At 47.7% G+C, this 27,919-nt stretch overlaps 3 protein-coding genes and 1 long non-coding RNA gene across 4 annotated transcripts; 2 read left to right on the top strand and 2 right to left on the bottom strand.

Annotated features, from left to right (window-relative positions):
- The first annotated feature begins 40 nt into the window (after positions 1 to 40).
- On the top strand, positions 41 to 14,417 carry LOC144470289 (uncharacterized). Its single transcript, XM_078181256.1, has 3 exons — positions 41 to 486; positions 7,340 to 7,448; positions 10,322 to 14,417. Exons 1-3 carry the CDS (start codon positions 478 to 480, stop codon positions 12,772 to 12,774), a joined length of 2,571 nt encoding a protein of 856 aa, XP_078037382.1. The 5' UTR covers positions 41 to 477; the 3' UTR covers positions 12,775 to 14,417.
- Positions 14,418 to 17,541: 3,124 nt separating this feature from the next.
- LOC144470120 (uncharacterized) lies at positions 17,542 to 19,031 on the bottom strand. Its single transcript, XR_013494078.1, has 3 exons — positions 18,853 to 19,031; positions 18,349 to 18,714; positions 17,542 to 18,275 (listed from the first exon to the last, which is right to left on the bottom strand). It is a non-coding gene; the product is annotated as an uncharacterized LOC144470120 (long non-coding RNA).
- Positions 19,032 to 20,130: 1,099 nt separating this feature from the next.
- LOC144469687 (ubiquitin-conjugating enzyme E2 J1) lies at positions 20,131 to 22,495 on the top strand. Its single transcript, XM_078180218.1, has 5 exons — positions 20,131 to 20,442; positions 20,766 to 20,971; positions 21,046 to 21,236; positions 21,311 to 21,428; positions 21,497 to 22,495. Exons 1-5 carry the CDS (start codon positions 20,406 to 20,408, stop codon positions 21,743 to 21,745), a joined length of 801 nt encoding a protein of 266 aa, XP_078036344.1. The 5' UTR covers positions 20,131 to 20,405; the 3' UTR covers positions 21,746 to 22,495.
- On the bottom strand, positions 22,269 to 27,233 carry LOC144469689 (uncharacterized). Its single transcript, XM_078180220.1, has 7 exons — positions 26,630 to 27,233; positions 26,424 to 26,475; positions 26,288 to 26,334; positions 26,169 to 26,202; positions 25,898 to 26,004; positions 25,608 to 25,720; positions 22,269 to 25,535 (listed from the first exon to the last, which is right to left on the bottom strand). The coding sequence occupies exons 1-7, from the start codon at positions 26,683 to 26,685 to the stop codon at positions 25,273 to 25,275; spliced, it is 672 nt and encodes a 223-aa protein (XP_078036346.1). The 5' UTR covers positions 26,686 to 27,233; the 3' UTR covers positions 22,269 to 25,272.
- Between the last annotated feature and the right edge of the window lie 686 nt (positions 27,234 to 27,919).

Here is a 27,919-nt window from a genome sequence, read left to right as displayed (position 1 = left end):
CAACGGAGAGGAGTCGGAGCAGCGGCGAGAGAGGGATAGAGAGAGAGAGAGAGAGAGAGGAAGAGAGAGAGAGAGAGAGAGGCACGTGGGGCAAGAGAGAAGTCGCGATTGGTTAAGCCGGTTGGAAAAGCCCGCCTGGTTGCTCGGCCGGCCGGCACTTCGCTCAGTTCTCCACTGTGCTCCGAGTGAACCGGAGCTTTCGCCTCGCAGGCAACTTCTGGAGGGATCCTCGATTTTCTCACCAGAGTTTTTCGAGCGGATATCATCGACCGGATAACGCATCGCGATCGCATTGCTGCGGGACGCGGCCTCGCTGTTTTCGCGGCCAGACTGGCGAACGATCGGACAGCGAACCGACCGGAGCGAGCTGAAACAGAGGAAGAGCTATGCTCCTGGAGGGAAACTCGCTGACACCCGCCGTCTAGATACGACAATCTACCTGTTTGAGGAGACTGATCTGCCTACGGAGGAATCGCCATGGTCACGGTGAGTGCTTACGCGATACCGTTCGAAGCAATCAATCGGACCGAATGCAACACGCGCGTCGTATCATCCGCGGAACTTGGCGGACTGGTGCACGAGGGTGTAGAGAACCGATCCACGGTGTCGGTGAACGTGAAAGCAAGCGTAAAAGTTTCCTCTCCGTCATCCTGCTTCGATCTAGCACGTTCGCTGTTCAAAGAGAACGAATGTTTCCTCGATGAATGCCGAGAAAGACAAGGGGGCTCTTTTTGCAGCAATGGCAACCAACCAGTCTTCTCCCAGCATTCGACTAGATTCCACTGTTTTCGTACGACTCCAGTTGCGCGCTTCGTTTCCAGAGCTTTCAAGTTTTTGTTTGGAACCTCTCTGACCCATATGCGGACCGTGTACAGTTTTGTCGGATTCGAGGGCTGCAGCCCGATCGAAAAGAATCGAGCGACACGGCGAAGCATTTTCAATTTGTACGTTGCCGCGAGAAAAATCACCGACGATTCGCGAACTATCCCGTTAACGTCCAATCACCGAAAACCACGTTCCCGTCGTAAAACAATGGGGATATTACCCACTGTATCCGCAGAAAAAAAAATGTAAAAACGCGTCGCCGCTAGACATTAGAGCACGCGGTACTTTTTACGGTTGCCTCGTAAAACTGCAGATTCTCGTGCGAGCGCCGCTTTCATGAATCATTTGCCAAAAACCGGAAGGAGAAATTCGCTTTTGCCAGTCTGAAAGGTCGCCTCTATAGCATGTAGTAGAAAAGAGCCGTGTCGCTGTAACGACTTCTGTCCAGGTGTAGCGCTCGGCGGACCGTTTGCGGCTCGATGTTTAATTAAAGGAATTAGTAGTCCCGTCGGGAAAGTCCTCGTCCAAGTTCCGAGTCAAACGGCATCGGGTCTCGCCGAGAGGATCGGCTCTTTCACGAGGGATCAACCTAAACGACGTTTCCGGCTAACACGTATAGAAACTGTTTGAACTAGGTCGCTCGTCTTTTTCTCTGGCCGTGTACCGCAGTAACCCCCGCTCGTATCCAATTCGACCGACTCGCCGCCCGCACACGAAATTGCATCTGTTTCATCGGCATTCAGGAAGAGTGCCAAACTTTCGTCTCTGTCCGGTCTCCACCACCTGCGGAACCTCTGTTCTTCTTCCTCCCGGGCACCGTCGACATCGTCTGCCGATCCCGCCGCGAGTCGCGAGCGATCTCATCGATCCATCCGCCACCACTCCGGAGAACAGCGCATCTCGATGGAACAGCAGCTCGGTTTCCGAAATATTGCATTTCCTTCGGCGGAGTCGCGTCGAGGACGCTTTTCCAGGCCAGCCCCGTTTCCCGCTGCAGAAAACGCGTTCGACGGAAGGGGCCGGTGTAGCCGTACACCGTCGCAATTCAGGATATTGCCGTCTCGTTCGCGTTGCGTCACGGCTTCGATGACCGCACCGTTCGAGTGTCTTGCGATATTTCAATAGATCGATCGCTGCGCGAATCGCAGCCGGTGCATTCTACGATTAATCGGTGGTACACACCTTTGGTGGAGAACAGTTAACGAATCAACGATGAACGAGGTCGCGAATGATAATTGGTGGCCGCGTGAGAATTGACTGAAAGCTCCGCTGAGAAGATCTGTTGATCCGTTGATCTTTCTCGCAGAGGCAGTTTCCGCGGTGTGCCCACGCAGGTGTGTGCATTCCGGCTGTTTCCAACTGGATGTACGGTATCCCCTAAGATTCATATATCTCCCTTTACAACCAGGAAACGAGCACGGTCCCTTTGCACCGTGCAGCAATCATAAATCCAAAGGGAAGTTCGGCGTGGAGGGAGGACAGTCTTGTCCCGTTGTTGCACCCGCGTTCCTTTCTTCTTTTATTTGTTCTCGCGCGAAGCGATCTGGCCCCGCGCGTGTTCCTCTCCAACAATAGTTCGCGAGCTTCTCTGCTGGCCGGTTATCCCGGCTGGTTCACGGGGCCATCGAGACACGACCTATCAGAATTTAAGAGATAAACCCAGGATCCCTGGAGCGATAACGAAGGTTCTGCGTCTGCATTGGCTAGAAACCACGTACGAGTTTCTTTCCCTAAATCCACAGTTTTGAAGCAGACTGATTCTAGTCGATAGAAGCGCGGATCGCTTGGCAATCGATTCTCTCTCCGTGCTTCGAGTGCGATGTTATCGTGTCTCCGCGTTGAAAACGTCGCCGAGGGAATTCCGTTGTCCGATGAGAAACGGAGATGCGAGCCTCGCGAGCGCATCCTCCCGAAGTCACGCTCGACGTTTTCACCCGACTTCCCCCGATTTCTATGGGAACGTGTCCGTTTTCTGCCATTTCGCCCTTTGACAGCGCAATTAGCGAGTACGTAACTGCTAAGCAATTATCGAGGACACGCGATATGCTCGCCGCAGGCTCGAGGGCTGCCCACGCTTCCCCGGAATCGGTAGATGTCCGGTCAAGGGGTCATCGGGCGACGGATCGCCCGATCTTCCTCGGTGTCGACTGCGATACCGATCTACCCTTATCTCGATGCGATCGACGGGGACGCGCGATGCCGCGTGGAGAATTTTTGGCGGTGCCACGGAGAGCGAAGGGTTCATTTTTAATCGATTAAGCGAATCGACGGGGATCGATATCGAACGGGGGTGCAATGGTTCGCAGTATCGTTTCGATCGCGTTCGTCCCGCGAATACCAGCCAGATCACCGGGAATAGGATCGAGCGGCCTAATCGAAATAAGGAAAATGCAAGTGCGTGATTTGCGAGAACGCGCGAAGAGGAAGGAGAAGACGTCGAAGAAAGGATGGTCCCCGATCGTCGAACGGTGTTTGCTCCACGGCATCTTCCTAGCGCGTATCACTTTCCGGTTTGCGTGTAATTTATTTGATGGGATTGATGCCGCTCACGGGAGCCCATAACTTTCGTCATTTCTCCGGTCAGAGTTGGAAGACCACCTAGAAAAGAACCGGAGAAATTCTCATCGATGCGAGGCAGCGAACACATGTAAATCGCGTGACCCCTATTCGGGACACGATTCCGACAGAAGTGCAGGAAATCTTTGCGAACCGTACGAAATCGCCACGCGGCTTTGTCGTTTCCGATCGCGCACCATCGTTCGGGCCACCGTTCATTAGCATTTCGTAGCAGAGACCTGTAGATTTCGTTCCCACCGAAATCACAATGCTTATTTATCACCGAATACCGCGCCGCACGCTGTTATTCCTTTCCCATAGACTCGCGGGGAGATTGAACAAAATGGTTCCAATGATGAAAACGTTTCTTCAAACGATTGGAGGGGGGATTTTTGGGAATCGTCTATTAATAGATGAGCAGAACTATCGTAGAACCGTTTAATAGATGCGATACTTTTTCAGAATCGGCTAGCGAATAATCGAGACTATTAGGGAATCGTTCGCAGAGAAAAATCGTCGGGTAAAAATCGGGTATTGTTTCGATAATCGGTCGGAATCTGAAAGAAAATGATCGGCCAAACAGCGAGTTGCATAATAGTCGGAGATTTGTTTCAAAAATTGAAAGAGACGCGGACGCGAACGAGGGCAGGTGGCCGAGGAGTGGTTAGTGAAACGAAGCCGTTTCGGATGGGATCTGATCGAATGCCGATCGAATCCCGATCGCATGGGTCCCGTCGTGCCTCGAGCACAAACGTCCGGGCATTAAATCGATCGTTATTTTTCTGTTGGCGCGGTTACAAGGCGCGATCGGTGTTACGTTGAGCAATGACAAGCCGAGAATCGATTTCTCGGATCGAACTGTCGGGGCTTATCTCCGTGGACGTCTTGACGGGGCCCCGGAGCTCCGTCGCGGCTTGCGGGCCCTGCGGGTCCTCTGGCCCCTGTGGCCGACCGACTACTTTTTCTCGCTTTTGCGGCGTTTTTATTGCTCGCGTTACGCCGCGCCGGGGCCAGGTCCGAGAGAGCCGAGAGAGCCGAGAGCCGGAGTCGGGCCTCGGTTCGGTCCCAGACACGGCCGCGCTGAGACGGCGCGGCGGGATGGGTCCGCGCGGAACCCCGTCCACCAGGATTCGTCGGACTGCGTATCGCGGTACGGTTTCGCATGCGCGCGTTATCCCGTAAGGCCCCGGACGCGATGAAAATTTCATCGCACGCGAAAAGAGGAGCGGTAGCGAGACCCAACGGCCTGCATACGTAATGCGTCTTCTTAGCTAATATAGGCCGGTTTCGTTTCGGGGCCACTCTGCCTGGCTTGGCTCCGATCCGCTCTTACTTGTCTTCTCTCGTTAAAGGTTTCTCCTTACGATCAAACACCTCCTGGCCCCCTCCCTCCTCGGGATCTATTCGACCCCGCAGAGTCATGGGCAGCGGCCAATTTGCTATCAGACTGCATCGTTTGCACCATTTCACCCCCTACAACGCTACTACTACATTTTTATTCCAATATACTGAAACAAACGGCATCGTGCTAGCATCATTTGAGTTGAGAAATCGTCGAATCGAGAAAGTGATTAAGCTGGACGAGCAAGGGACGGAAGAGGGTTGCGCGATTGAAATGGACACGCACCGTGAGCCGGCGATCGAGGACGAAGACTGGCGAGGATCGAGACGGATCGAGACGGATCGAGACGGGTCGGTATCGCGTTCGCAACGTAGGCGATCCGGGGGATCTTTCGTAGGAGGGAAGGCAGGAGGGCAGGACGAAAACCGGAACGGGAAGAAACGCGCGCCGCAAACGGCCCTGAGATCGAGGTTGGATCCCGAGACAGCGTGGCCCCATGGTTTCACTTTATCTCTCTCTTGCGGACCACACAAGGCTATCGCGGGCGCGCGCGCGCGCGCGAGCGCGAGCTCGTGAGCACCGACGTCCGTGTAAACAGGCGCGAAATCTTCGAAGGCGTCGTGCGTCGGTGTGACCGCGCGCGAACGTGTAAACCTGTGTAAACCTCTGTAAACCTGTGTAAACCTGTGTAAACGCGAGCGGCACGAGATATCCGGACTTACGCTCGCGGGAATTAATGATCGATGTTAGCGTCATCTTATGCCACACGGCTTTCCGGGAAACGAAATCGACGCGTATCCGAACGAAAGTGGTCCCCACCGGTGTCGATCGACGACGAAGATCACAGATTATCGAGGTTAATAGCCGAGTGGACAGGCGTAACGCTCCGATGCAACTTTGCTCGGCATCGATCGATCGATCAGAAGCGATCGAACCTTTTCCCTTCCCATCGCACGGTCCGAGGCAAAACTGTAACGAGCAATCGACTATACAAATCGATAGGATCGGTTACCATTGCGATGAAAAATTAGTCGAACGGATTGAACAGTTTTCCAAAATTGTACAATTTGGAGGGGCAACTAATCTTTTTGGCTATCTCGTAGATGAGCGGAAGAGGAGCGAGATGCCGATCTTGTTTTCCCGACGACGCTGAGAGAAATCGCAGAGATTCGCGGAAAATCGCAAAAATCGCTACATACAGAGGGTTGCTGTTTCACGCGGGGCTTGGGAAGCTTGCTGGAAGTACGGTTTCCATCGTACTCGTATGTGCACGTGGGTACGAGGAGGCGCGGTGTATCGAGAGACGGACACGTGGTAACGGTAGACGATGCTTCGGGCGCCGATCTCTCCCTCCCTCGTCGCCTCCACCTCGCTCTCGCTCTCTCTCTCTGTCTCTCTCTCGCTCTCTCTGGAGTAAGATTCCCAAAGAAAGAACGTGGCCCGCATGGAGGAGCGGGCAAAGAATGCCGCCTCCGTGGAGGCAGAGCCTCTAGATCCGACGAGATTCGACCTTGAGCCACGGATCCGCCGCGTGTACGAGATACGTCCCGAGAAAATTTCCCAGGCGACGATCGATCCGCCGATCGGCTCGAGATTCGCGCGAGACGCCGCGTCGCGCAGACCAAGAAGCCGGGAGACCAGGACCACTTTCGAAATTCAATGGAAGCGCCTGTTGTTCGGGCGCAGACGTCGACATCAAAGGGTATCCGCTCGCAAACCGGTAAGCCTGTCTCGTCCCGCGGCTTCCCCGTCGCGCGATCACCGGAAATTCCAGCCGATTTTCGCGAGGAAATTCCTCACGGCCGAAACAGCGGTTCGCGTCGCGCGTTCGCGCGTAGAAACCCTTGCGATTCGAGTGTTTTAAACGAGGTTCGAGACGAAAGGAGCACTTTGGAGCCGAATAGGTGGAACGCGTCTCGATCGAAATTGCAAGGCAACCGATGCGAGGAAATGACACGCTATCGCCTCCCGTAATCGGCGAATCGGACGCTCGTCGAAAACGACCGGGTGCCGGCTGCGATCTTCGCGATCGATTCGCCGATTCGCGCGTGTCTCGGGTGAAAGTATTATCCGGATCCGACCGGACGCTCGCCGGCTTTTCGTGCCAGCGAAATAATCGCGCGCGGTTCTAATCTCTAATCGGTCCCCCGGCGCAATTTACGGCTGCGCCGAGCGAACAGGTTCCTCTCCTCGAAATTCGTAATCGGCGATCTACGAGCGAGCCAACGATCTCGGAGCTCTCGGGCATAGCAATTTTTTTTCGGGGCGCGCGTTCTCCTCCCACTTTCTCGGTTCATTGAGAAGCTTGTTCCTCTCGTTATCGGCTGTATCTCGAACGCCGCGCCGCGCCGCGCCGATGAAAGGTGTATCGCCGACCAAAACGAAACGGTTTCTCGTGGACCCCTCTCGAGAGAGGATGCGCACCGCTACGGATGTCCCGATCGTGGGAACACGATTCGCGCGGCTCGGTTCGAATAGGTCGCGCGACCTCTCTCGAATTATTGCCCGGGACACGGAGCCGCGCGGCAACGCGTCTCTCTCCCGTGCAAACCGTTTCGGGAAAGCCCACCCCCTAACACCGCCGAATTCAATCTCAGCTACTTCTCGCTGTTCCAGATGACAAGCAGGAAATCGGTCCCTGTTCTCTACCGATGGCTGATCCTGGCGGGAGCGATCTGCTGCTCGTCCTGCCAGAGCGTGTCCTCCGGAGCCGACAACAAGCCTGGTGAGTCTGCCGTCCCGATCGAATTCATCCATCTCTTGTTTCACAATCGTCGACACCTGTCCGAAGGTATCGGCGCGAATAGATTAACAAGGCGCGTTGGTAACGATCTCGGCAGCGACCCGCGGCCTTTCGCCGTTCGAGCGGGGGGCCATTCGTCGGTGACAGGCGTTTCAGGTGGACAAGGAACGGAGCCGTTTCCGAGAGAGCTGCTCCATTCGTCGACGAGCAAAGATTCATTAAGGTTGAGAGCTTGCAGTTCGTGCCGTCGTCTCGTCTCGTCTCGTCTCGTTCCCGTGTCGTCGTCGCGTCGGATTTCTTGTCCCGGATTTATTGTCGCGTGTCTTGAACCGGCGCATTGACGGGGCCCATCTTAATTACCGCGGCGCGAACGTTTCCTCCATTTCCTCGATTGTTCTCCGCAGTGCAGAGAGCTCCTCCATTCAGTCGCGGACACAAACGGAGCGACACTTTCGCGAGTGCCAGCGCGAAACCTTTCGTTTCCGATTCTCGGCGGCGTCGCTGACCAACGGTCAACTTCTAATGATTAATTGGCGAATCGACGAACGATTCGGTCGAAGAATCGATAGAACAGGCTCGCGATCGTTTGCCGATGTTTTATGTGTATCGGCGCGCACGAATGCTTTTTTTTCCTTTAGCACCGGGCTGAGTGACCTACTGACCCGACGTACACGTCGGTACACACGTGCGCGCACACACACGCTCGCGTGCTCCCTAAATCTCTCGAGCATAGAGAGCGAGAGAAAGAGAGAGAGAGAGAGAGAGAGAGAGAGAGAGTGAGAGAGAGAGTGAGAGATGTACGCGTTCCTGTGTCGGATGAGATTATTAATGTCATTACTATGTACCGTGGATGTTTTTGAAATTCTGGCCGCGGGACACCGCTTTCCAGGCCACGGCTCCGAGAAACGTTTTCCCGCAGTTCCCTGCCTGCATCGTGCCGGTCGAAAAATCCGCAAAGCTCGTCGCAAAACCCGACCCAACCGTGCAACAGATCCTCCGCATTTTATTTCTCTCGGTATCTTCGTCCCTCGAACCGTCCTCCACCTGTTGACCGTCCACACGGTCTATTAGAAATCCATTATTAATCGTTATTAACAGCAGAACCAGTCGAAAGAACTGGTTTCTGGTTTCTTCTCGCGCGGTTATTGAAATTTTACAAACGTTTCCGTGAGAAATCCTTTGATAAACTTCCTAATCGACGCATACATTAGAACCGAAGTCGTACAATCTTCGCCTTATATCCAATCTTGTCGTCGTTGCGATACAATGTTCGCGTACAGGACTCGATAATTCCAGCGTCGACGTAGCACGTTTATTTGCAAAATACGTCGACACGGCAATTTTCCAAGCGGAAGGGTTGAAGCGAGCGGCGTGAATCGAGAGCACCGAGACCACGCCAGCAAACGCGCGTAGTGTTTGCGTCTTGCCGGGGAGTGGGCGTGGCTTCGGTGCTCCCGATTCCGGCGGAGCCGGGGCAGTTGCCCCTCGGGGCAATCCGGCGCAACCTGTCATAAACAAAGCTTGATCTCTGGCCCCTCTCGACGCTCGATTCGCCCGCTTTGAGAGTAAGCCGACGCTCGTTAGGTCGCGGCACCGCGAAAAATCCGCGAGGCAATTACTCGTCGCGCGTCGCCGTTGCGTGAAATATGCGACGCGCAACCTGCGAAACTTCCGAGATCGTGCATCTAGCCGTGCATTATGCGCAAATGGGACGAGAAACGTAACGAAAGCGGAGGAAGGGGGACGTATGCAAGAGGTAAAAGGAGAGAGAGAGAGGGAGAGAGGGAGAGAGATGTGTGCGCAGCCAGAGCCAGAGACATAGCCGGAGAGTAACCGTGTTCCTTTTCCGCGCTTGTTTCGCTGTGCCCGTGTGCATCCGTGCGACTATGTCGCGACGCATGACACGTGTATTTATGCGACACGACTCGAGTACTGGCGCCTGCAGCCAAGCCGTTTCGTCCCCGTGGGACATTCGGAGCAGGAGACGGAGACACCGGCGAACCTCGGCCCACTCGGCATACCGATGAAACATTTATCCGGACGTCCATGCACCTAAGGAGAACTCTGAGAAAAAGACACGGCCGAGAGGAACCCAACTGCTCACCTTTTCGGCTCCAACGTCAACCATTTTCCGGCCGGTGCACACCCCCCCCCCCGACTCGACCCGCCACTTTTCCGTCGCGATCGATTGCTAAACGCGTTAAATCCGTGGTTCGGTAATCAGGCGTTGCCATCTGTGACCAATAACTTTCGTAACGTAACCCGACTTCGTTATCTCGGAAAAGTCGCAATAGGAAACACATCTGAGCGATTAATTCCGGATTTTTATAGACATCGATATCAAAGTAAATCCGTCCGACGGATAGAAATGTGTATCGTCGGAGTCAAGCTCGCAATCGGTTCTCACATTCCGACTCAGGGGGTGGGGGAATCGAGAGTCTGCGATAGGCGTTCGACAAATTTATGACAGTCGTAGGATCGTCGCTCCGGTAAATCCGGCTATGATAAATCAGTGGAATCGCGTGTCCGGTGATCGGTGGAAACGTATAATAGAACGGGCATCGATTAATCATCGTGACGCGCCTCGTTATTCAAGATATTACCTATTTATTCATGTTCGAACACCTCCAGTTACCGTCAAATGCTATTTTAACCATCGAAGCTGTTCCCTCGGTAGTCGTCGTCTCTTGCGCTCAATTTAAAATGCCTCGGGTTGCAGTCCTTTATGCGCTTATAGCAAAGACGAACGGATTAAATGTGAAGCGGTAAAGATATATTCGAAGAATTAGCATAAAACAAGCATAAAGGCTTGGGATATTCCAGTTAAACCGATAGCGTCCTCATCCTGTTCACAGGCCAGAACGATAGCAAGCCACGCGTCTTCTCCCCTCGAATGGACTACGATGAGTGGACACCGCTGGGCCGCGGGGACCCCTTGAAGAACAACCCGACCTTCGACTACGTTCCCCCGGTGTTGGACAGGGTGCAATACTGGCTCGACTCTCACACGACGGAGTCGTCGTTGAAGCGGGACGTGCTGGTCCTCGGGGTGACAGCGAAGAAGACCAGCCCGAAGATACCGGAGCAGTTCCTCAAGTTCGTGGACGGTCCAAAGTTCGCGAAGACGGCGAACCAGGATGCTCCGTATCGGAACGACTTCACCGGAAGCGGTGGGGCCGAGCCGCCGAAGTTGCTGAGGACGACGAGCTTTCGGAACGGGCCGACGATGGATTACAGAAACCAGAACCGAATCCAATCGGTGCCTGCCAGCTACTATCCAAGCCCGTTCTACGGGCACAAGTCGAAGCCGTACACGATGATGTTGCCGCCGCCGTTGCTGCAAAAGGACAAGGTCGTGAGCTTCGTGGAGCCGACGCAGCAGTTCAGCACGCAGACGGAGGAGGGACCGGTGCTTCGGGAGCCCTCGCAATTCTATGTGCCTCCGAAGAGCTACAACGGTCATCCTCCGCCTCCGACCAAGTCCCAGTCCCAGAGTTTCAAGTCGCCTGGCAAAGGAAGTCACGTCGTGGTTTCGCAGGTGGAGACGATCAAGAGCTTGCAACAGGGCACGTCCACTCCTCAGCCGCAAAAGTCCCGGCTGGAGTCCGTCACAGCACCCTCGGTGTCCTTCGAGAAGTCGAACCTGATCTACCAGTCCACGCAAACCGTCTCCAGCGGCTGGCCCAACAGCGCTATCGCCCAGTCGACGCCCAGCACCGCGTCGGACCAGCCCCTCTGGCAGGGCCACGACTACAACCGTGATCGCTACGAGCTGGACCACCACGTCGCGGCGTCCTCGAACCATCACGAGGTGGTGGTGGATCAGCAGAACGCCAACATAATCGTCGACGGGGACACCGGCGAGAACGAGGAGGTGATCGTGGGACAGAAGGAAGCGGCCCCATCGATGCCGACTCGCTTGGCTTTGGAAATTGCTTCGAGCAGCGATCAGACGCCCTCGGAGACCGAGGAGAAGATGCACATAGTCCTCGCCAACACCTCCGGCAGCTCGGAGATCGACAAGGCGCCGGTGGCGGTGGTCATGCCGACCAATTACTCGGAGAAGAGGCCTGCTCCTAGCTCCCCAACGGTCCCAGAGACGCAGACCAGCTCCACCGAAGCCTCGTCGACTGCGGGACCGGAAATAGCCAACAATTGGCGGCCGGAACCACCCAGAAACTCGGCGGCTGGCCCTCCGATGATGTCCGAGGAGTCTGTTCAACATCAGGCCATGCAGTTCCCCGCGATGGTGCCCAACAGGATGATACAGCCTCACCGGCAACCTCATCCCGAACCTGGCCCAGTTCCTGGGCCACTTCCTGGACCACTTCTTGGACCAGGTGCTCGACCACAGCCGAGTTCGATGCACGCGTTTGGATTTCCTCAGGCGCCTCTGCAGTCCATGATGCATCCCCAATCCAGGCCTAACCACGCAATGATGCAGTTTTTAGGCAGCATGCGACCGAACATGGGGTTCCGAGTGCCGGGTCCCATGGGGATGTTCCCACCCATGACGCACATCCACGCGCCTCCCCTCAAGAGCCACCAGCCCATGGAGCAGCATCAGCAAGAGTTCTCGATGACGTTCACAGAGTCCCCGATGGCCTCCTCCCTCAGCGGACAGCTGGTCGAATTAGGAATGGAGGAGGATCGTCACAGATCCCGCTTGCCCGACACCACCACGCCGATCGCCACAACGCCCAGCCCCCTTCTGCCTACGGTCTCCAGCATGGAGCACCAAGACAGCTCCTCGCAGAACTCTCTGCTGAGTTCTATTCTAACCAAGGAGAAGGAAGAGGAGGCACCATCGACGCCTTTGCCCCAGCAAGTGACCACCGTTCAAAGCCTGACCACGGACCCCATATTCTCCCATTATAAGCAGCCCGCGAAGCCCTTGCGCGGGCCCATGTACCTCATCATCCAGGGCCACTCCAAGGTCAAGACCTACAAGCCCACGGTGACCAAGCACGGCCTGCCGCTGGCCAAGAGCGAGACCAAGGAGACGGCTACAGAGAGGCAGTTGTCCAAGTTCGAGCAGTTCATCAAGGAAAACACAAAGGGCGGAAACATCAGCGCGATTACCGCCGAGAAGAAGAAGGTGGAGGAGAAGGCCAGGGCCGAGAAAATTGCGCAAGCACGCCAGAACAGCCTGATGAGCCTCGTCGAGAGCGGACTGGGCAGCTTCGCGGTGTCGCCCTCGCCGTCTTCCTCGTCCTCGTCCTCGTCGCCTTCCTCGCCAGCCACCCTCCCAGGCGAGGAGGAGTACCAACCGAATTCCGTGACCACCATCGAGATCAATGGGAACTAGGATGCTCCTGGATCGTTCCTTCCTCCAGCCTGACACGTCTTCGAAGATACCCCGAGGATCGGAGCGGATGGGGGACGATTCCGAAAGAGAGAAAGCGCGAGTCTGACACGCTCGAAGCTCGGAAACGCCGAAGAGATCGCACTCCGGTGTCTCTCTCTGTCGTCTTTTTCGGTCGGCGAATCTACGATTTCCTTCGTTATTATTACGTTTTTTATTTTCTACGATATTTATTTTATTAACGATACACCGTGCGATCACCCGAGTAGAGGCTCAACGCGCGGCAGGCTCGCGGACGATTCGCGTCCGACGCTCCTGCTCACGGTCTCTCATTGTCCGTGAGAGAGGCGCGCCATTTTCTAATGTGCCAGTATACACGAGACATTAACACACACACGAACACCATGATACACGTAATTATACACTGCCGGCCCTTGGTTCACGCGGGGCCAAACTTTTGCTGCACGCGTAGTCCAAGATCCGTGGCGCGCGGCTCATTTTAAATCGATTATTCCACGAGATCTGCTTTCGGAATCTTCTTTAAAATCCAGTACGATATGTAGCACGAGCGAAATTAGCGGGATTTTACTTCGGACTAGGAAACTTCGCATTTGTTTGTAAGATACGCATGTCAATTCGGCGAAATGATCGTCGACCGGTAAAAGAGCTTGCAAAATATACAACTGGAACGCGTGGAACACGGGTCGGTAATTAAAACGCGGACACTTTGATGTCGCTCCAGCGTTTGATATCACACAGCGAAGACAGCGTGCGAGTTAGCGACGAATGAAGATTGCTCAGCGGACTCGGACGGGTCGCGTTCGCTGCTGCCCTCCGTCGAAGCGGAAACTTTGAGAAAAAACGAGCTTCGAAATCTATTTATCGTAGACGAAAGTTTAATTTATTGTAATTCGGAATGTACGGTGGACGCAGTCGACGAAACCGAGGCGTCGCGATGCTCGACGATCAACGACCGAATCGCTCGATCGCTCCGCGCGTATGGTATTATTCACGCTAGTCTTACGTCCGCCAGTTACCACACGCGTCGCGCGATATACCGTCGCTCTCCCGAGCCCGTAGAAATTTTATTAGCGATTTTGTTAGTCCGTGTCGCGCGGCTTATATTCGACGTTGACGCTGAACCTATCGTCTTCGTTTCAACATCGTTGAAATTCTAAAGAACTCTTAGAGAACGATTGAATTATAATTTAAGTACAGCTTGTAATAAAAATATCGAGATATCTAACTAAGACTTGTAATTCGGCAAACAGCTTCAGCGCTCGGTAGGTTTAGCGTTAAGTTCGAGGAGAGAGCGGTTGGAGGAAATTTCCAGGGACGAGAAGCTGGCGAGAAGGGATCATCCTCGAACATGGAGAAAGACAGATAATTGTAAGCCAAACGGAGTCGCGAGGAATCGCAAGAATCTTCCTTCTAGCCGACTTGTCGTCTCTGCGCAGAATTTCCTCCGCGTCGAAAGAAAGTATCCCGCGGATCCGATCGCTCCGGTTCGTCGATCGTCGATCCTCGACGAAAAGATCGCGAGCGTCGCGACGCGCTCACGGATGCTGCACGACGATGATTGTACACGACGGTCGCACTTGTCTCTTGGGTTTCCGTTTGTCAATAAAATTTGTCGCATCAGCAAAGACCACACGCCTACGACGACGAGCAGTCTATTAAAGAACGACCGTTCCTACGGCATCGCTCCCCTGTCAACCGATTCCTGGGTCGAGGACGAGACGCGGTCGGCGACGAATAAAATGGCGATCGATTACACGCCCACCCAGCGAAATTTATCGCTGGAACAGCTCCTCGGGAGCGTCCGCGGGATTAAAGCTGCCGAAACGGTACTTTGTTTCGATTTATCGGCGCTAATGATCCTTAATTTTCGTCCTCGACTTTGAATCACCTTCGTGTTTCTTGCGCGCCGGGCCGGGCCGGGCCGCGCCGACGGTCACGGCCGCGGCCCGTACCCCCGTATTTTCTTCCATTCGCCGTTCGACAAGAACGAATAATTACTATTTCGTTACCGTGATCGAGTAACGCGAGAGCGCCCGGGCCCCGCTCTCGGATCGATCGCAAGATCGATAGCCGAAAACAGGAACCACGAGAAAAGGACCGAGAGGAACGAGACCCCGGAGCCGAGGAGCCTCGAATTAAATCTGTTGCGGTCTCTTCCTGACAAATGGCGTACTCCGCAGAGATCTATACTTCTCCGAGTGCATTAGAAACAACGCTTCGTCCGACAAACCGATGCCCATCCAACTCCCTATTCAGCTAGAACAATCGTAGCCTTTTCAAACTAACCGAACGTTGCACGATTTTTCTTTAAAACACTTTCGAACAATTAAAACCAGTAGTCGAAGCTATTGCGATAAAAAAAAAATACTGTCAAGCAAAAAATTAGTTAGCCCTTTGGAAGTTTAGAAAACGTTGGCAGTCTCCGAAGAGAGTATCTCAAAGTAGAAGTTACGGAAGTCTTGGAGATGTTCTCAGAGGTTCCGAACGAATCGCGGACGTCGAAAAGGATCGAATCGAAATTGAAAGATTCTCGGACTGCGGGTGAATGATTTTTCAAAGGGCGGACGGGGTTCGGAACGACTCGCGAACGGTTACGAGCCGAACCGGCGAAGGGAGGCGAGGAGAGAGGGGGGGGAGGACACACCATGCCGAACCGAAAGCACGAATTTAAGGTTAATTTATGGCGTAATTTAGTTTCAATGTCGGTAGCATAAATCTCCCGTGGAGGACAGGGGTCCGGGCCTCGCGACGTGCGTGTCGAGAAAAAAGTCGACGAAATAAAGTTACCGGCACGTAGATGCCGGGGCCCGGGCCCGGCCCGGCCCAACCGAAGTGCACCGGTATCTCTCTTCTCGAGGCGTGCCCCCCTCTTTTTCTCCGTTTCTCTCTTAATGATTTGGTTTCGCTTAGCTCCGTTCCCACCGGTCCTATTCGATCAGCGATCGACGAAGAACCCGCGGCTCGTCCCACCGTTTTACAAACGGCACAAGCAACTTGCAAACACCGTCGACAACGCTGACGCGTCGAGAGCCCCGCCGCTCGCATACTTACAATATCGGTGACACTAATTTTCGACTAGATCCCGACACGATCGTTTGTAATGTAACATACGAATCCGACCGTTCCATTGTAATTCTTTAGGATGTAATCGTTTAGGACACGAAACAGTTGAAATATCATCCACTATGAATTTTAACTTGATCCGTTTCATTGATTAAATTGCTTGGATCTTGCGAGAATTTTTTTAGCGAATATTTTGCGATACAGCCAACTCGATCGCGGTGCTGAAATTCCAACAAAAATTTCGCATTATCTGGGAGAAATGAATTTCGAGGAGAAGCGACGACGCGGCCGATGAAAACGCTGGGAGAAAAGTCGCTGCGAGGCTGAGAAAATTGATTCATCGACGCGCGTCGGGGACCACCGGGGAACCGCTTGTTTTTCTGGATCCAACGTCCTCGTCCTCGGGCCGCGTCACCAGTGCGAGTTACAATCTGGAACGTGGCGATCGTCTACGGGAAGCGCAGGCCTCATTGCACCACTGTGGAAACTAGAAACCAGCTGCAAAAACTAACCCAATATCTCTGTGTCCCCGTACCCTCTCTCGGTCTCTCGCGATTCTGTTCCGTTCCGTTCCGGTACTTGGAACCCACGCCACGAGCATATCTAGTTCGGCCTTATTCTTACGCGATCCGACGCGATCGAGGAAACTGGGCAGGAAACGGCGACCCGAACTTCGCCCATCTCTCGATCCGATTGCCTCGGCGAGAACGTAATCGAGTCACCGCGAACCATCGTCGACTTTAACCCTTCTCAACGTGGACGCCGCCTCGAACGATTCGATACAAATTCGGATGCTTCTCGCCAAATACTTGTCAACATTTTTCTTCTCCAAGGTTCGTTCTCCTTAAACCGATATTCCTTCTGGCAAATATTTTAACTAGCCTGTTACGATTTCATCCAATAAATGATATTGTGGTGATTTCAGGGGTTGACTCTATCGAATTTTTCTTTCTTTCGAAATCTAGCCGGAAGCTCGCGACACCAACGACAATGTCCCAGGGGGTGTGCGGTATTGTCGCCGAAACGAGGCCAGCGGAAGAAATTTTGGAAAGCCGCGCTCGCGAAGGGTTAAATACGAGGCTGGTGGGAAGTTTCGACGGAAGCAGCGCGGAGTTGTTTAGACCGGTAAGCTTGTCGAAAGAAGCGAAAGAACGAAGACCCGTCGCAAGCGGCTCTCTCTTTCTTTCTCCTTCTCCTTCTTCCCTGGCACCGCCGAGACGTCCGAATGGTACGTGAGTTCCAGAAACACACTGACGACTCTTGGATTCCTCGTACCGATAGATGCAGCTTGTCGCAGAAGGCTCCCTCCGTCCGCGATGCCAAACGTTTCCCGTTCCATGGAGATCGCCTGGAGCTGACGGATCAACCGGAAATGATCTCGCGCCGCGCGGCTGTCGGAAGCCGGCGCAGGCAGCTCCGAGATCGAGCTTCCATCGAGATCCCTGTCGCCGTTCCTCCCAACTAATCAGAGTCGATTTGGTTCTCCTTCCAGATCTCGGACAGGTGTCTTGCAGATCTCGAATTCCCTGCGACCGATCGTCCCTTGCGTCGCTGATGGAGGAAGGTGGACGAAGCGGCTGGATATCGAAAAGAGGAAGTTGACGACAATAGATTAATAAATCTGAATTCCAAATACGAGACATGTTTTCTGATCTATATTTTCTTTCTATTTCACTTGCAGGAGGAATCGGTATCGACCGAGAAGCATTTCCTGCTCTTCATTTTTCTACGACCACCCGAACCCCTAGACTCCAAACAAAATGGTCGTTTCTGCCAATAAAGGAACCGCTTTTACCCTACTTCCGCGAAAGCGTTGACATTGATGAGCGGACGATAATAGATCTCATACATTTTTCGATTGATTTTTCTCTAAGCGACGGCCAGTACTTTCAACAGTTTTGAAAAAAAAGCGAGGTTGTTGTCTCGCGGAATGCCGAGCCGCGCGTTCGGAGTCAAAGCATGGATGGCGATAGGCGACGCGCGCCGCGCCGGTATGGGTCACGGAACGAGAATACGTGATGGCACGCGACGCGGCCTCTTTCAATCGTTGCGACGTTTCACCGACACCTAAAGATTCGTCTTTGTTCGCGTCCGCGCGGAAAACCGGAGCTGGAAATCCGTTCGCTGCCGGGAGCGTGCTCTCCGGAACGGGGACCTGCGGACAGAGCGCGTTCTCCGCTCGCGTTTCCGAATCGACGCGATGCATTCGCCGTTCCGTGGCCCGTCGCACCGGGGAAAGTGGTATGTAAATTACATCCTGCTCGGATCAACCGAAATAATCATTCCTAGAACGTCGTCGCTTGTCAATCAGCGTCAACGGACAGGCGGCGTAACGAGCCATGCGTGATGCGGTCCCAGGTGACTCGCATTAATATTCGGACACCCTTTGATGCGAGCGTGACCGCCAGGACATTTCTCACCTGAAATAATGTAATGTTAAATCGCGCGACCGATCCTTGGTAACGTGATATATTTTAAAATATTTATAATTACCTCTATTGTTCGTTGGATGACAAGTTTTTGAGCGTCCTCCTGGGTTTCCGTCGGCGGACAGTCGCGGCTGTACCGGATACGAGAAGAAAGTTCGGTCGCCGATTTAGTCGCCGATGAAAGTATCGCTTCGGGTTCGGACACTACGGTTTTGCATACAATCGATCGAGATTAGAAAGCAATTAAACGGTTCCTCGAGCCGACGTGTCGGCTCGTTTGCCGATCGCGTGTCCCGTGGTCCGGCTCGCCCATGCGATTCCTCCGATAAATCAACATTTCCGCGAAGAACCAACAGCGTGGACGCGCTCGAGATCTCTGGGATTTATGCGGTCACCTGCTGGAAACGATTCCATCAACATTTCCATGCACCTGTAAGCACAACGGTGGAACATTGTTCGCATAAACGAACCGTGTAACGCGCGACGAGACTCGAGCCGAAACATCGAGTGCCTCGAACGCGTTTTAAGCTCGAGTATATTCCTAACCTGATTTTACAGATGTACATACCTCTAATTTTTCATGTTTCACGTTTTTTGCAACAATTATTGCTGCAACTAATTCATATCTCCAGACGATCGACCAGAATTTCCACGTAATTAATTCATTATTAACGATGTTCTGTGAACTCGTTAGATTTCTTAATATTTATAATTTATACAAGGATATCAAAATTTTTAAACGCTAAAGAAATAGTCTTTCAACTGTGTATTGTCTATCGATAACCCTTATGAACGGTGACGCCATCTATCAGCGGCACTCGGAACCCTGACGTTCCGAGTCATAATCTGCCGCCAGATAGCGCCACTGCCATCTAGATTTACCAATCGAGAAATTACTTGGAAAATTCGTAACGCTAGATAGCGCCACTTGCATCTAGATTTACCGATCGAGAAATTACTTGGAAAATTCGTAATGCTAGATGGCGCCAGTGATGCATTACAGTCGCTACAGACCACATTGTAATAATAGTTTCTAAGTTGCACTGGTACACTTTGGCAAATTGTGAGGGTATTGTAAATGCACATCGTGTTGCGTCATTGTACAGGTTCTCTGTAATCATTTCGTGGCCGAAAATATAAATTTCAGACATTTCCAAGATGTTAAAGTTTTTCTATCCTCGTGTTTCCATAATCCTCCAGTAGATGTAGCCATGACTAATTTTATCTTAGTTTGAATTATTATTGTGTCAAGTATCTCTCGAACTTGCAATTTTGACAGTCTTTTATATGGCGTAGATGTAAAGAAGCCTATTAAACAATCTTCTGCAGTTTATTGGATTTTTTAAACCATATTACATCGAACAAACTTCCGTACTTTTGGCGATACAATTTCCTTTTCTTTGCTTATGCATTTTACTATCTCTCAAACGAATGATTAAGTTCCATGAACATATAAACTGCTCAAATTAACGCTATTTGCATCAAAGATAATAGTAATACGTCCAGTAAATAATGTCTTACAATCGTTTAAAGGTACAGTTTCAGTGGCGGAAAATGTTAGCTTGACAATTATTATATCCAATTGTTCTAGACGAATTAATTTGTATGCATATGCATATCAATTGATAAGGCCGGCAGACCAAAGAAATTTAAATATTGTCTTTGTATTGTCTGTGACGGGTGGTGCTAGAGAAGCATTATTTACGATGAAATAAACAACGTAAAGAACAATTTGACGGTTCGCAACGATAATTCAAGGTTCGTCGATGGATATGCAAGTAATTCCGATGGAATTTGCAAGCAAACTTCAAGAGACCGGGAACGAGCTGTGCGCGCGCGCGTATACACGATAAACGCGGCCACTTTCACGTTATTTTTTGCGCGATTCATGAGCCGCCGCTCCTATTTGGCCACGTCAAAATTAACGTTTGTCGTCGTTACGTTTCGAGTGCCGCTACATTATTCCATTTCGGGTAGTCTGGGCGCGGTGATGAGGAAAAAAATGTGAAGAATGCACAAAAGCGACTGGCTACGTCAGTGCAACGAAGTCATCTGACAAGACAGATAGCAGTACTATTTTTACGACAGCTTTTAACCTGCGGCCGTTACTAATTCTCGAAAATGTCATTTGAAGGGAAATACAACGCCAAAAGTCCCGGTGAGCTTGCAACGATCAACCAAAATCGGTATCCGTTAGCTAGCAGAATCGTATAATTCAGACGAACCGATTTTCCAGTATTTCATTCACTTCGTCTCTCTCTCTCGGTAGAATACTTCGTAGCCTAGCGTTATCTTACGATAAGTGTCATAAAACGTGTCTTTGTCGGTCATTAAGAAATTGTCACTGATAAAACATGATTTGTTCAGTTTGCGTCACATTCATAACATCGTATTTATGCACGACCGTTCGAACGATGAAAAATGTTTATCGAACATTGTATGGTATTTTCATATTTACCTATTTGAATATTTAAATTCCAGCCGTGAAGAGACTTATGAGAGAAGCTCAAGAGCTACACGAAGCAACAGAGGAGTACTGTGCTTCACCCTTGGAAGATAATTTGTTCGAATGGCATTTCACAGTACAGGGACCACCGTCAACAGATTTTGAGGGTGGTGTCTACCATGGTAGAATCCTACTGCCACCAGAATACCCCATGAAACCACCGAATATTATATTATTAACAGTGGGAAATTTTAATTTCAACAAGATAATCTCTTCATCTCTGACGTCTTCACCAATGGTATTCATTACTTTCAGCCTAATGGCCGCTTTGAAATCAACAAAAAGATATGTCTCAGTATCTCCGGGCACCATCCGGAAACGTGGCAGCCCTCTTGGAGCATCAGAACGGCTCTGTTAGCTTTGATTGCTTTTATGCCAACACCAGGAAACGGGACAATCGGTTCTTTAGACTACAGTAACGAGGAGAGACAGAAACTCGCGAAAAAGTAATGCATATTGCCCAAGGAACATATACAGCAGGTTCACTATAGTATTTACCGAGCATATTACTCTGCTATAGGTCTTTGAATTGGCAATGCGAAACTTGCGGTAAGGTGGTCAACTTGCTGTCCAAAACTAAAGCTAAAACGCCTATTACGGAAGAGGAACGAACAATGTTGGATACAATTGCCTTAAAGGTACACATGCAACAATATTACATGAACTATTGTAATGATGGAAACTTTTCTAAAGACTGTAATTCTAGGCTGATGATTCGCCCTCATCGGATGCAAGTTTCATGACCAATGCAGAAAGCACTCCGGAAAACGAACTACGACAACGTAACGTCGAATCGTCTTCTACAGAGAATCAGGATCGACAACAATCCGATGTCATAGTAAATCAACAAGTAGAGACAATGTCGTCCTCTAACGATTTGTTTTGGAGCATTCTGATCGCTTCACTAGTGTCCGCGATAATTCTCCTTGTTTTGCGACGACTATTTCTTGTTTAAATTATTCGAAATGTAACAAACGTTATACTTGTAAGTATGTTAACGAGACGAAGTAAATTTTATATACATTTTATGGATAGCATTTTTAAACTTAGGAACATGTGACAGATTTATACATGCTAGAGATAATCTGGTTCCCATAAAAACACAATATATGGCAGAGAACGACTGCATCGATATATCCACCTTAGTACATATCTCTACTTTATTGCTATGAAAAACCTAAATGGAAAAATTACTTTGTTTTTGTTAGCATTGAGAAACAAATTCGAAATCTTGATTAATATGTTACGCATCTTTCAATTGATTGTAGTTATTTAGCTGCGAGATCTTTATAGTATTTTGATAAGTGTATATTTGGAATATTTATCATTGTATTACTTAAAGCAGAACTACTTTGCATTTACGCATACACTTCAATTGCATATCGAAGCTTTTATAATACTCTTATGTTTCGTTTCTAAAAAATATGATTATGTTATGTTTGTAAAAGAGATTTGCCAAATATTTTTTAACTGGACCGATTTTATAATGAAATTTCAATCTTTGCCAGAATAAAGTTTAATCCTACGTTGCTATGATTTCCAGTTAGTTATACGCGTTTTCTTTTTCTCTTACTGTTTATATAAATGTAGATAATCTTGTATGTTAGGCCAACTGTATATATAACTTCTACAAATTTAAGATAAGTTACACGAGCTATTATGTTGTATTTCACAAAACTGTGCACGTGAAAAGTAAAAAAAAATACACCAGTTGAAAAAATATGTGTATTTGCAGTACAAATGTAATACCAACAACTCTACCGTTAAATGTACCTCTTGTTTTTCTATAAGTATTATTTTCTACTAAAATTTATCAAAGTAAGGAAATAACAAACATATAGCAACAGAACTTGATCACTTAATATGGGACCATATGGAGCGCTCATTAGTTGATTAAAAATACAAAGATGTTTGGATACAAAGTAATTTTCTTCTTTCATCAGTTCTCGTGTGTACATAACGACATAATGAAGTAACTAATTACTAAAGCATATAAATATAGATGACATCTATTGTTACACGTGTGATTTTGTTTTTAGCTATGAAATTAACATGATATGCAAATTCCAAAATATTCCATAATAAAAATAATGAATTTTATTATTATTATTCCACACGAAATCATTGCGAAATAAGAATATATTGTTACAATGGTAATATGTGTATTTAATGCACAAGCAAATGATGCATAGTGTTACCTTTTTTTACACATTGCGAACTCACAGTGACAGTGAAATATTCGTACATAAAATATAAACAATATCATTTAGATTATTAATACTAGGCGCAGATAAAGATATTCTTAAAGCCAACAATGATAAATTTTGTTTACAATTTCAAGATCGACACGATAATTTTTAATCATCCTTACAATTTAATTACTTGTACAACGAGATGTAATTGTGTACTGAAATCAATTCAAAATACTTAGTGAATCATGCGAAACGGTACACATAAATGCAACGCATACAAACAGTTTGGCATAAAGTAGTAGCCACGGGGAGACTTAATACTGAAAACACTTTTTGGTCCCTATCATCTTAGAGCAATTTAAATTTTGACGAAGCAAACACATCTATTTTGTCATTAATACTAATTACAGAAATGCTGCAGTTAACTGAAACGTTTGTATGCAACTTATCAAGGAAAAGATGCGAAAGGTTCTCTTCTTTCTTCTAAAATAAATTTGTTCAATCAAAATGCTATTTATCATATGAGAATCATCAATGTATCAACTCTAGTATAAATATCGCATTCATCGCTTTAACTTCGATGCATGAGGAAACAGATTATAAGCGTTTCAGTTATACATTTGCTTTTTCTGTTTTTTTTTTCTTCTGAAACAATACGAAGTCGTTCGCGTACAGAGTACATTGCATACATAATTATTAACAAGACAGATACTCAATATTAAGCCACACACATTTTACAGAAATGATACTTCTGTGCGTTCATTATGCAGTTCAAGCAAAATGTTTCGTTCTTTCAAAGACGACAATAAATAAACTATGAGAGGCGAAATCTATCGAGTGCAAACATAGACATGGCACTGCTTCATTAATATACCGTATCACATAATTAGTATTATTATTATTTCTCATTATTGTTAACATTACTACGAACTGCGCTATTGTTGCATACATTTTGATTCGTTCGTAAATTAGTCGTAAGCTAAATATCTTAAATTTATTTATGCAATAATAACGGAGCATACTCGCGAATATAATGCAATCAAGATTTAACGCTGCGTGCTCTGCAGTTATAAATTTTATATTTCTTTTCCTCTATTGTAAACAGGAATCTTAACTCTAATCTATATATCAGACGAATTAAGATTCCTGATTGTAAGGCAGCCTACATGTTGGTTTTTTCTTTTAATTCATTCACCTCAATGATCGACAATCTATCTAAGATTGTAACCTAATTAGTTCGTAATTTAACCACAGTAGAAACAGGTTTTTTGTACACGCAAACACGTATCAACATTAATATTTCATCAGCACCACCTTACTCACTCCCTATATTCCAATCATCCAGAGACTCGCCGAGATTTCACTGTGACTAGACTATTTAAAAAGACTATAAGATAATCCTCGTTTTGTATAAAATATGGTTAATTTAAGATACGCTACGCTCCGAAATAAATCGTTTCCGGAATAAGCCGCTTTCAATTTCGATCGCGAAAAATATATTGCATTGATAGCACCTGATGCATTTCGATTTTTATATTTGCCTTTAATACCTTCCTTTATCCTATCTAAGCTAAATCGTGAATTATAGACTTCGGCAAACGTAAAGATTTATACCACTGCATACGCAATATGCATTCTTTAATCGTTCGAAGCCCAAAGTTCTCCGACTTGTCTTTAATATGATTTTCATAGGAAATTCGTTTGATAAGAAAAACTAAAGAAATCAAATTCTATAGATACATGTGCTTCAAAAGATCCAAGTGATAGATTCTATGGATACCATATGAGAATATTTGTATAAAAGAAAGATGAGATCAGTAACACTCGCAGTGCAGGAAATTACAATTAATATAAAAGAATGTGAAAACAATTGCCGGGGAGAAAGTTATTGTCTGGCGGAACTTGTACGAAATAAGAATAAAAAATATAAATTCAACAAAAAAGAAGAAATTAATACATAGTACGTAAAATGTTCGAGCGTGTAATACTTATGTACAAACGCAATAATATAAAAAACATTTCCTTATTTGAATCATTGGCATTGCATTTCTCGTTAATAATAAAATTCCATCTCAATTGTATCAACCTATACAAATATGTATACGTCTCTTGAAACAATAGAAATATATTTTTATATTATTTTCGGTACTACGAAACAGTAGAATCGTCTTTTCAATCTCTAAAAATCTTTCGTATTTCGTTTTCTTTTCAATCTTAAATACCGTTATGTGTCCTTTCTCTATAATACAAAAATACAAACAATCCTGTGTAATCGTAATTACATTATTTATCACCTAGTGCTAGCCCATTCGCCCGTCTCTTTTAATGCTCTGTCTGTTAATCTTTCTATCTCAGTCAAAAGCTGCTCAGTCTCTATATCAACGCATACCATATCCGCTTCAATCGGATCCCATTCTAAACTATTTGGTGTAGACACTCTAGACCAAGGAGATGCCGTCAAACTAGAGGGTTGACTATTGTGAACCGATGTTTGAGTTATGGAACCGTCGTTGCTTTCGACGTTCTCGTCCTCCATAACCGGTAAAGGCATACCTGAAATAGTAGTCTTTTGTAGAAGTTCTTATTGCTTGATAGTATTCTTTTCTCGTAGAAGTCGTAGTTTACCTTCGTGCTCCCATTCCAAGTCCAAAGACGAACCAGGAGTAGAGGAGACACATGCTTGTTGTTTCATTAACGTTCTTGCATCGAGAATTTGAAGCGAAGTATCAAGTCCAGAACTAAAGAGGTGATTATAAAATAACATGCAGTTTCCATTGCATGTGTGCTATGTTTTACTGGAAAGATGGTACTTTTGCAAGGGCGTTAACACGAGTCGATTAGTGGGAATCAGTCCTATACTTTTCTTTGTGCCATCTTTCCAGCAGGAAACAATATATAGATCCTGATAAAATTACCTTGTTGAAGCATTATTTCTTGAATGTAATCTGGCATATTTCTTACTCCCCTTGGCCCAACCCCCATCTTCTAACAACTCCAATGTTACAGGGACCCCATGTTTTTTCTAAAAACATATTAATAATTAATGTATAAAGTTAAAAATTGCATCGGCTTAACTGAAGCAATGAAAAATCTCAATTAATATTAACGAAATAATTAACAATTAAATACATGAACTTACAATGTTGATAATACTACAGAAAAATACTGATAGTCTAGTCAAATTACCTTGAATCGATTTAAGGAGAGAAACGATAACAGGCTATCCAGGAAGCATAACAATGAAGCGTACAATTAATACAATAAAAAAATGTGTCATTGCACTACAGCTAAGCACAATTCCTTACGTTTTTGATCCTCTAGATTGATCCGCATCTCCTTTGTCATCTATAAACTATCAAAGAGACATATTGTATTAAAGTAAATTTTTATTTAGTAGGAAAATTGAAACTTTTTATCTCAATTATTTAAAACTGTTCATACCTCAACTTGTTCGTCTCCTTGGAAGGACATACTGGTGTGCCTTTGGTAAAACCTTAAATTGGAACAAATTCTATGTCATACATATGCATGGAAATAAACGTGAAATGTTTTTGATAATTGAAAATGCGATGCGGGTGCAAGTAAACGTTGTTTCTTATGAAAAAAAATTTATATTCAACGATGTGAAACATTCGTGTATGTCTAACCTGTACGATAAGGAGTCTGTAACTTCGGAGATGCAGCGGCCGAAACAGGCCCCCATGACCTGTTAACACACGGCGTATCGCCGTCATCTAACTGATATAGGCGTTCAGAGATCAGTATTTAATTCCACGTGGTAATTAAAGGATAATAGGAAAGAAGGGCGGGCCTTCGTACAGCGTCGAGCGGATATCAAACGCTCATCGCTTTCGTATTATCAGCGGCTGTCAGTTGCACAGTACATCGCGTGTGCACTCCTTGCTCGGTGCAGTTTATGCATTTCAGTTTCTGCGCACGCTTACGTCAAGGCTCCAAGTTCGCCAACGTTTGCGTCACGAAAAGAAAATCATACATACACGCCGTTATACATGAACATACATACGTATGTATTTCTCGTTATGTACGAGAAACTATCATTTTTCTCTCCTACGTTGCAATGTTGTAAATTCAATGCAATCTTCCTTTTTTCTTTAATTCACTAAAAATAACAGCTTCTCATTTTGACAATATTAAATTATGTACACCAGCTCTAAATCTTAGTGCCTAGCATCCTCATGTAGGGACAGCTTTGTTCCCAGAAAACCAAGAAAACTATTCAATGTTTATAATGGACACCTACAAAGATATTTTCGAACAAGGAAAAGTCTGTAGTTACAAGAATACATATACCTTGGAAGAAAGTAACTGAAATATAAATAGCATAAATTTCATAATCAAATCAAATAATGTAATTTAGAAAATTACGATAGATGTATGTAGGCGAAACTGGTTATTGTTTGAGGAATTGGTCCTATCTGCTGATAAGAAAATACGTCAACTAACGAATTCTTTAGATAAATCTTTTACCAAATCGTTGTCGAATTCGTGCACTAGGTGCACTGCAGTTACATACATACATATACATGTGTGCACACACTGATGTGAGATTCGCGCACTCGAAAGTGTTGTTGTCATTTCTATTTAATTTTATGGTTCATGAGAAATAACTGATCACCATTTGGCAAATGGTGCTGCAAAAGGATTGGCAAACGTTTCACGTCCTTACCATGTCGGACTAACAGCTGGAAAATTGTGGCCTCTGTGGTTTGGTGAATTTTTCGAAACGTGACCGACAGAAATACATTCATGCGCGTGATTCGATAAGTTTATTTAGGAGAACGTGTTTCTGATAACCGGAAACGGATAAATTGTTTGTCAAAGTTATCACTGTCACAAACACAGTTTCATTTAGAATCATAAATGGAACAATACTCGCAAACGTTTTACAACCATGAGAAAGATCGTGTAATAACTGT

This window comes from Augochlora pura, chromosome 5 (genome assembly GCF_028453695.1).
Source record: "Augochlora pura isolate Apur16 chromosome 5, APUR_v2.2.1, whole genome shotgun sequence".
Lineage (NCBI taxonomy): Eukaryota > Metazoa > Arthropoda > Insecta > Hymenoptera > Halictidae > Augochlora > Augochlora pura.
Note: the sequence above shows the minus strand (reverse complement) of the source record. Positions and strands in the feature narration are given on the sequence as shown.

Coding starts and splice junctions, on each gene's coding strand:
- LOC144470289 (XM_078181256.1), top strand. Junction 7,449..10,321: donor CGGAGCCGACAACAAGCCTG/GTGAGTCTGCCG, acceptor TCCTGTTCACAG/GCCAGAACGATAGCAAGCCA.
- LOC144469687 (XM_078180218.1), top strand. CDS start 20,406: ATGTCATTTGAAGGGAAATACAACGCCAAAAGTCCCG. Junction 20,443..20,765: donor ATACAACGCCAAAAGTCCCG/GTGAGCTTGCAA, acceptor TTTAAATTCCAG/CCGTGAAGAGACTTATGAGA. Junction 21,237..21,310: donor AGACAGAAACTCGCGAAAAA/GTAATGCATATT, acceptor ACTCTGCTATAG/GTCTTTGAATTGGCAATGCG.
- LOC144469689 (XM_078180220.1), bottom strand. CDS start 26,685: ATGGGGGCCTGTTTCGGCCGCTGCATCTCCGAAGTTACAGACTCCTTA. Junction 26,335..26,423: donor AAGGAGACGAACAAGTTGAG/GTATGAACAGTT, acceptor TCTCTTTGATAG/TTTATAGATGACAAAGGAGA. Junction 26,005..26,168: donor TCTCCTTAAATCGATTCAAG/GTAATTTGACTA, acceptor ATATGTTTTTAG/AAAAAACATGGGGTCCCTGT.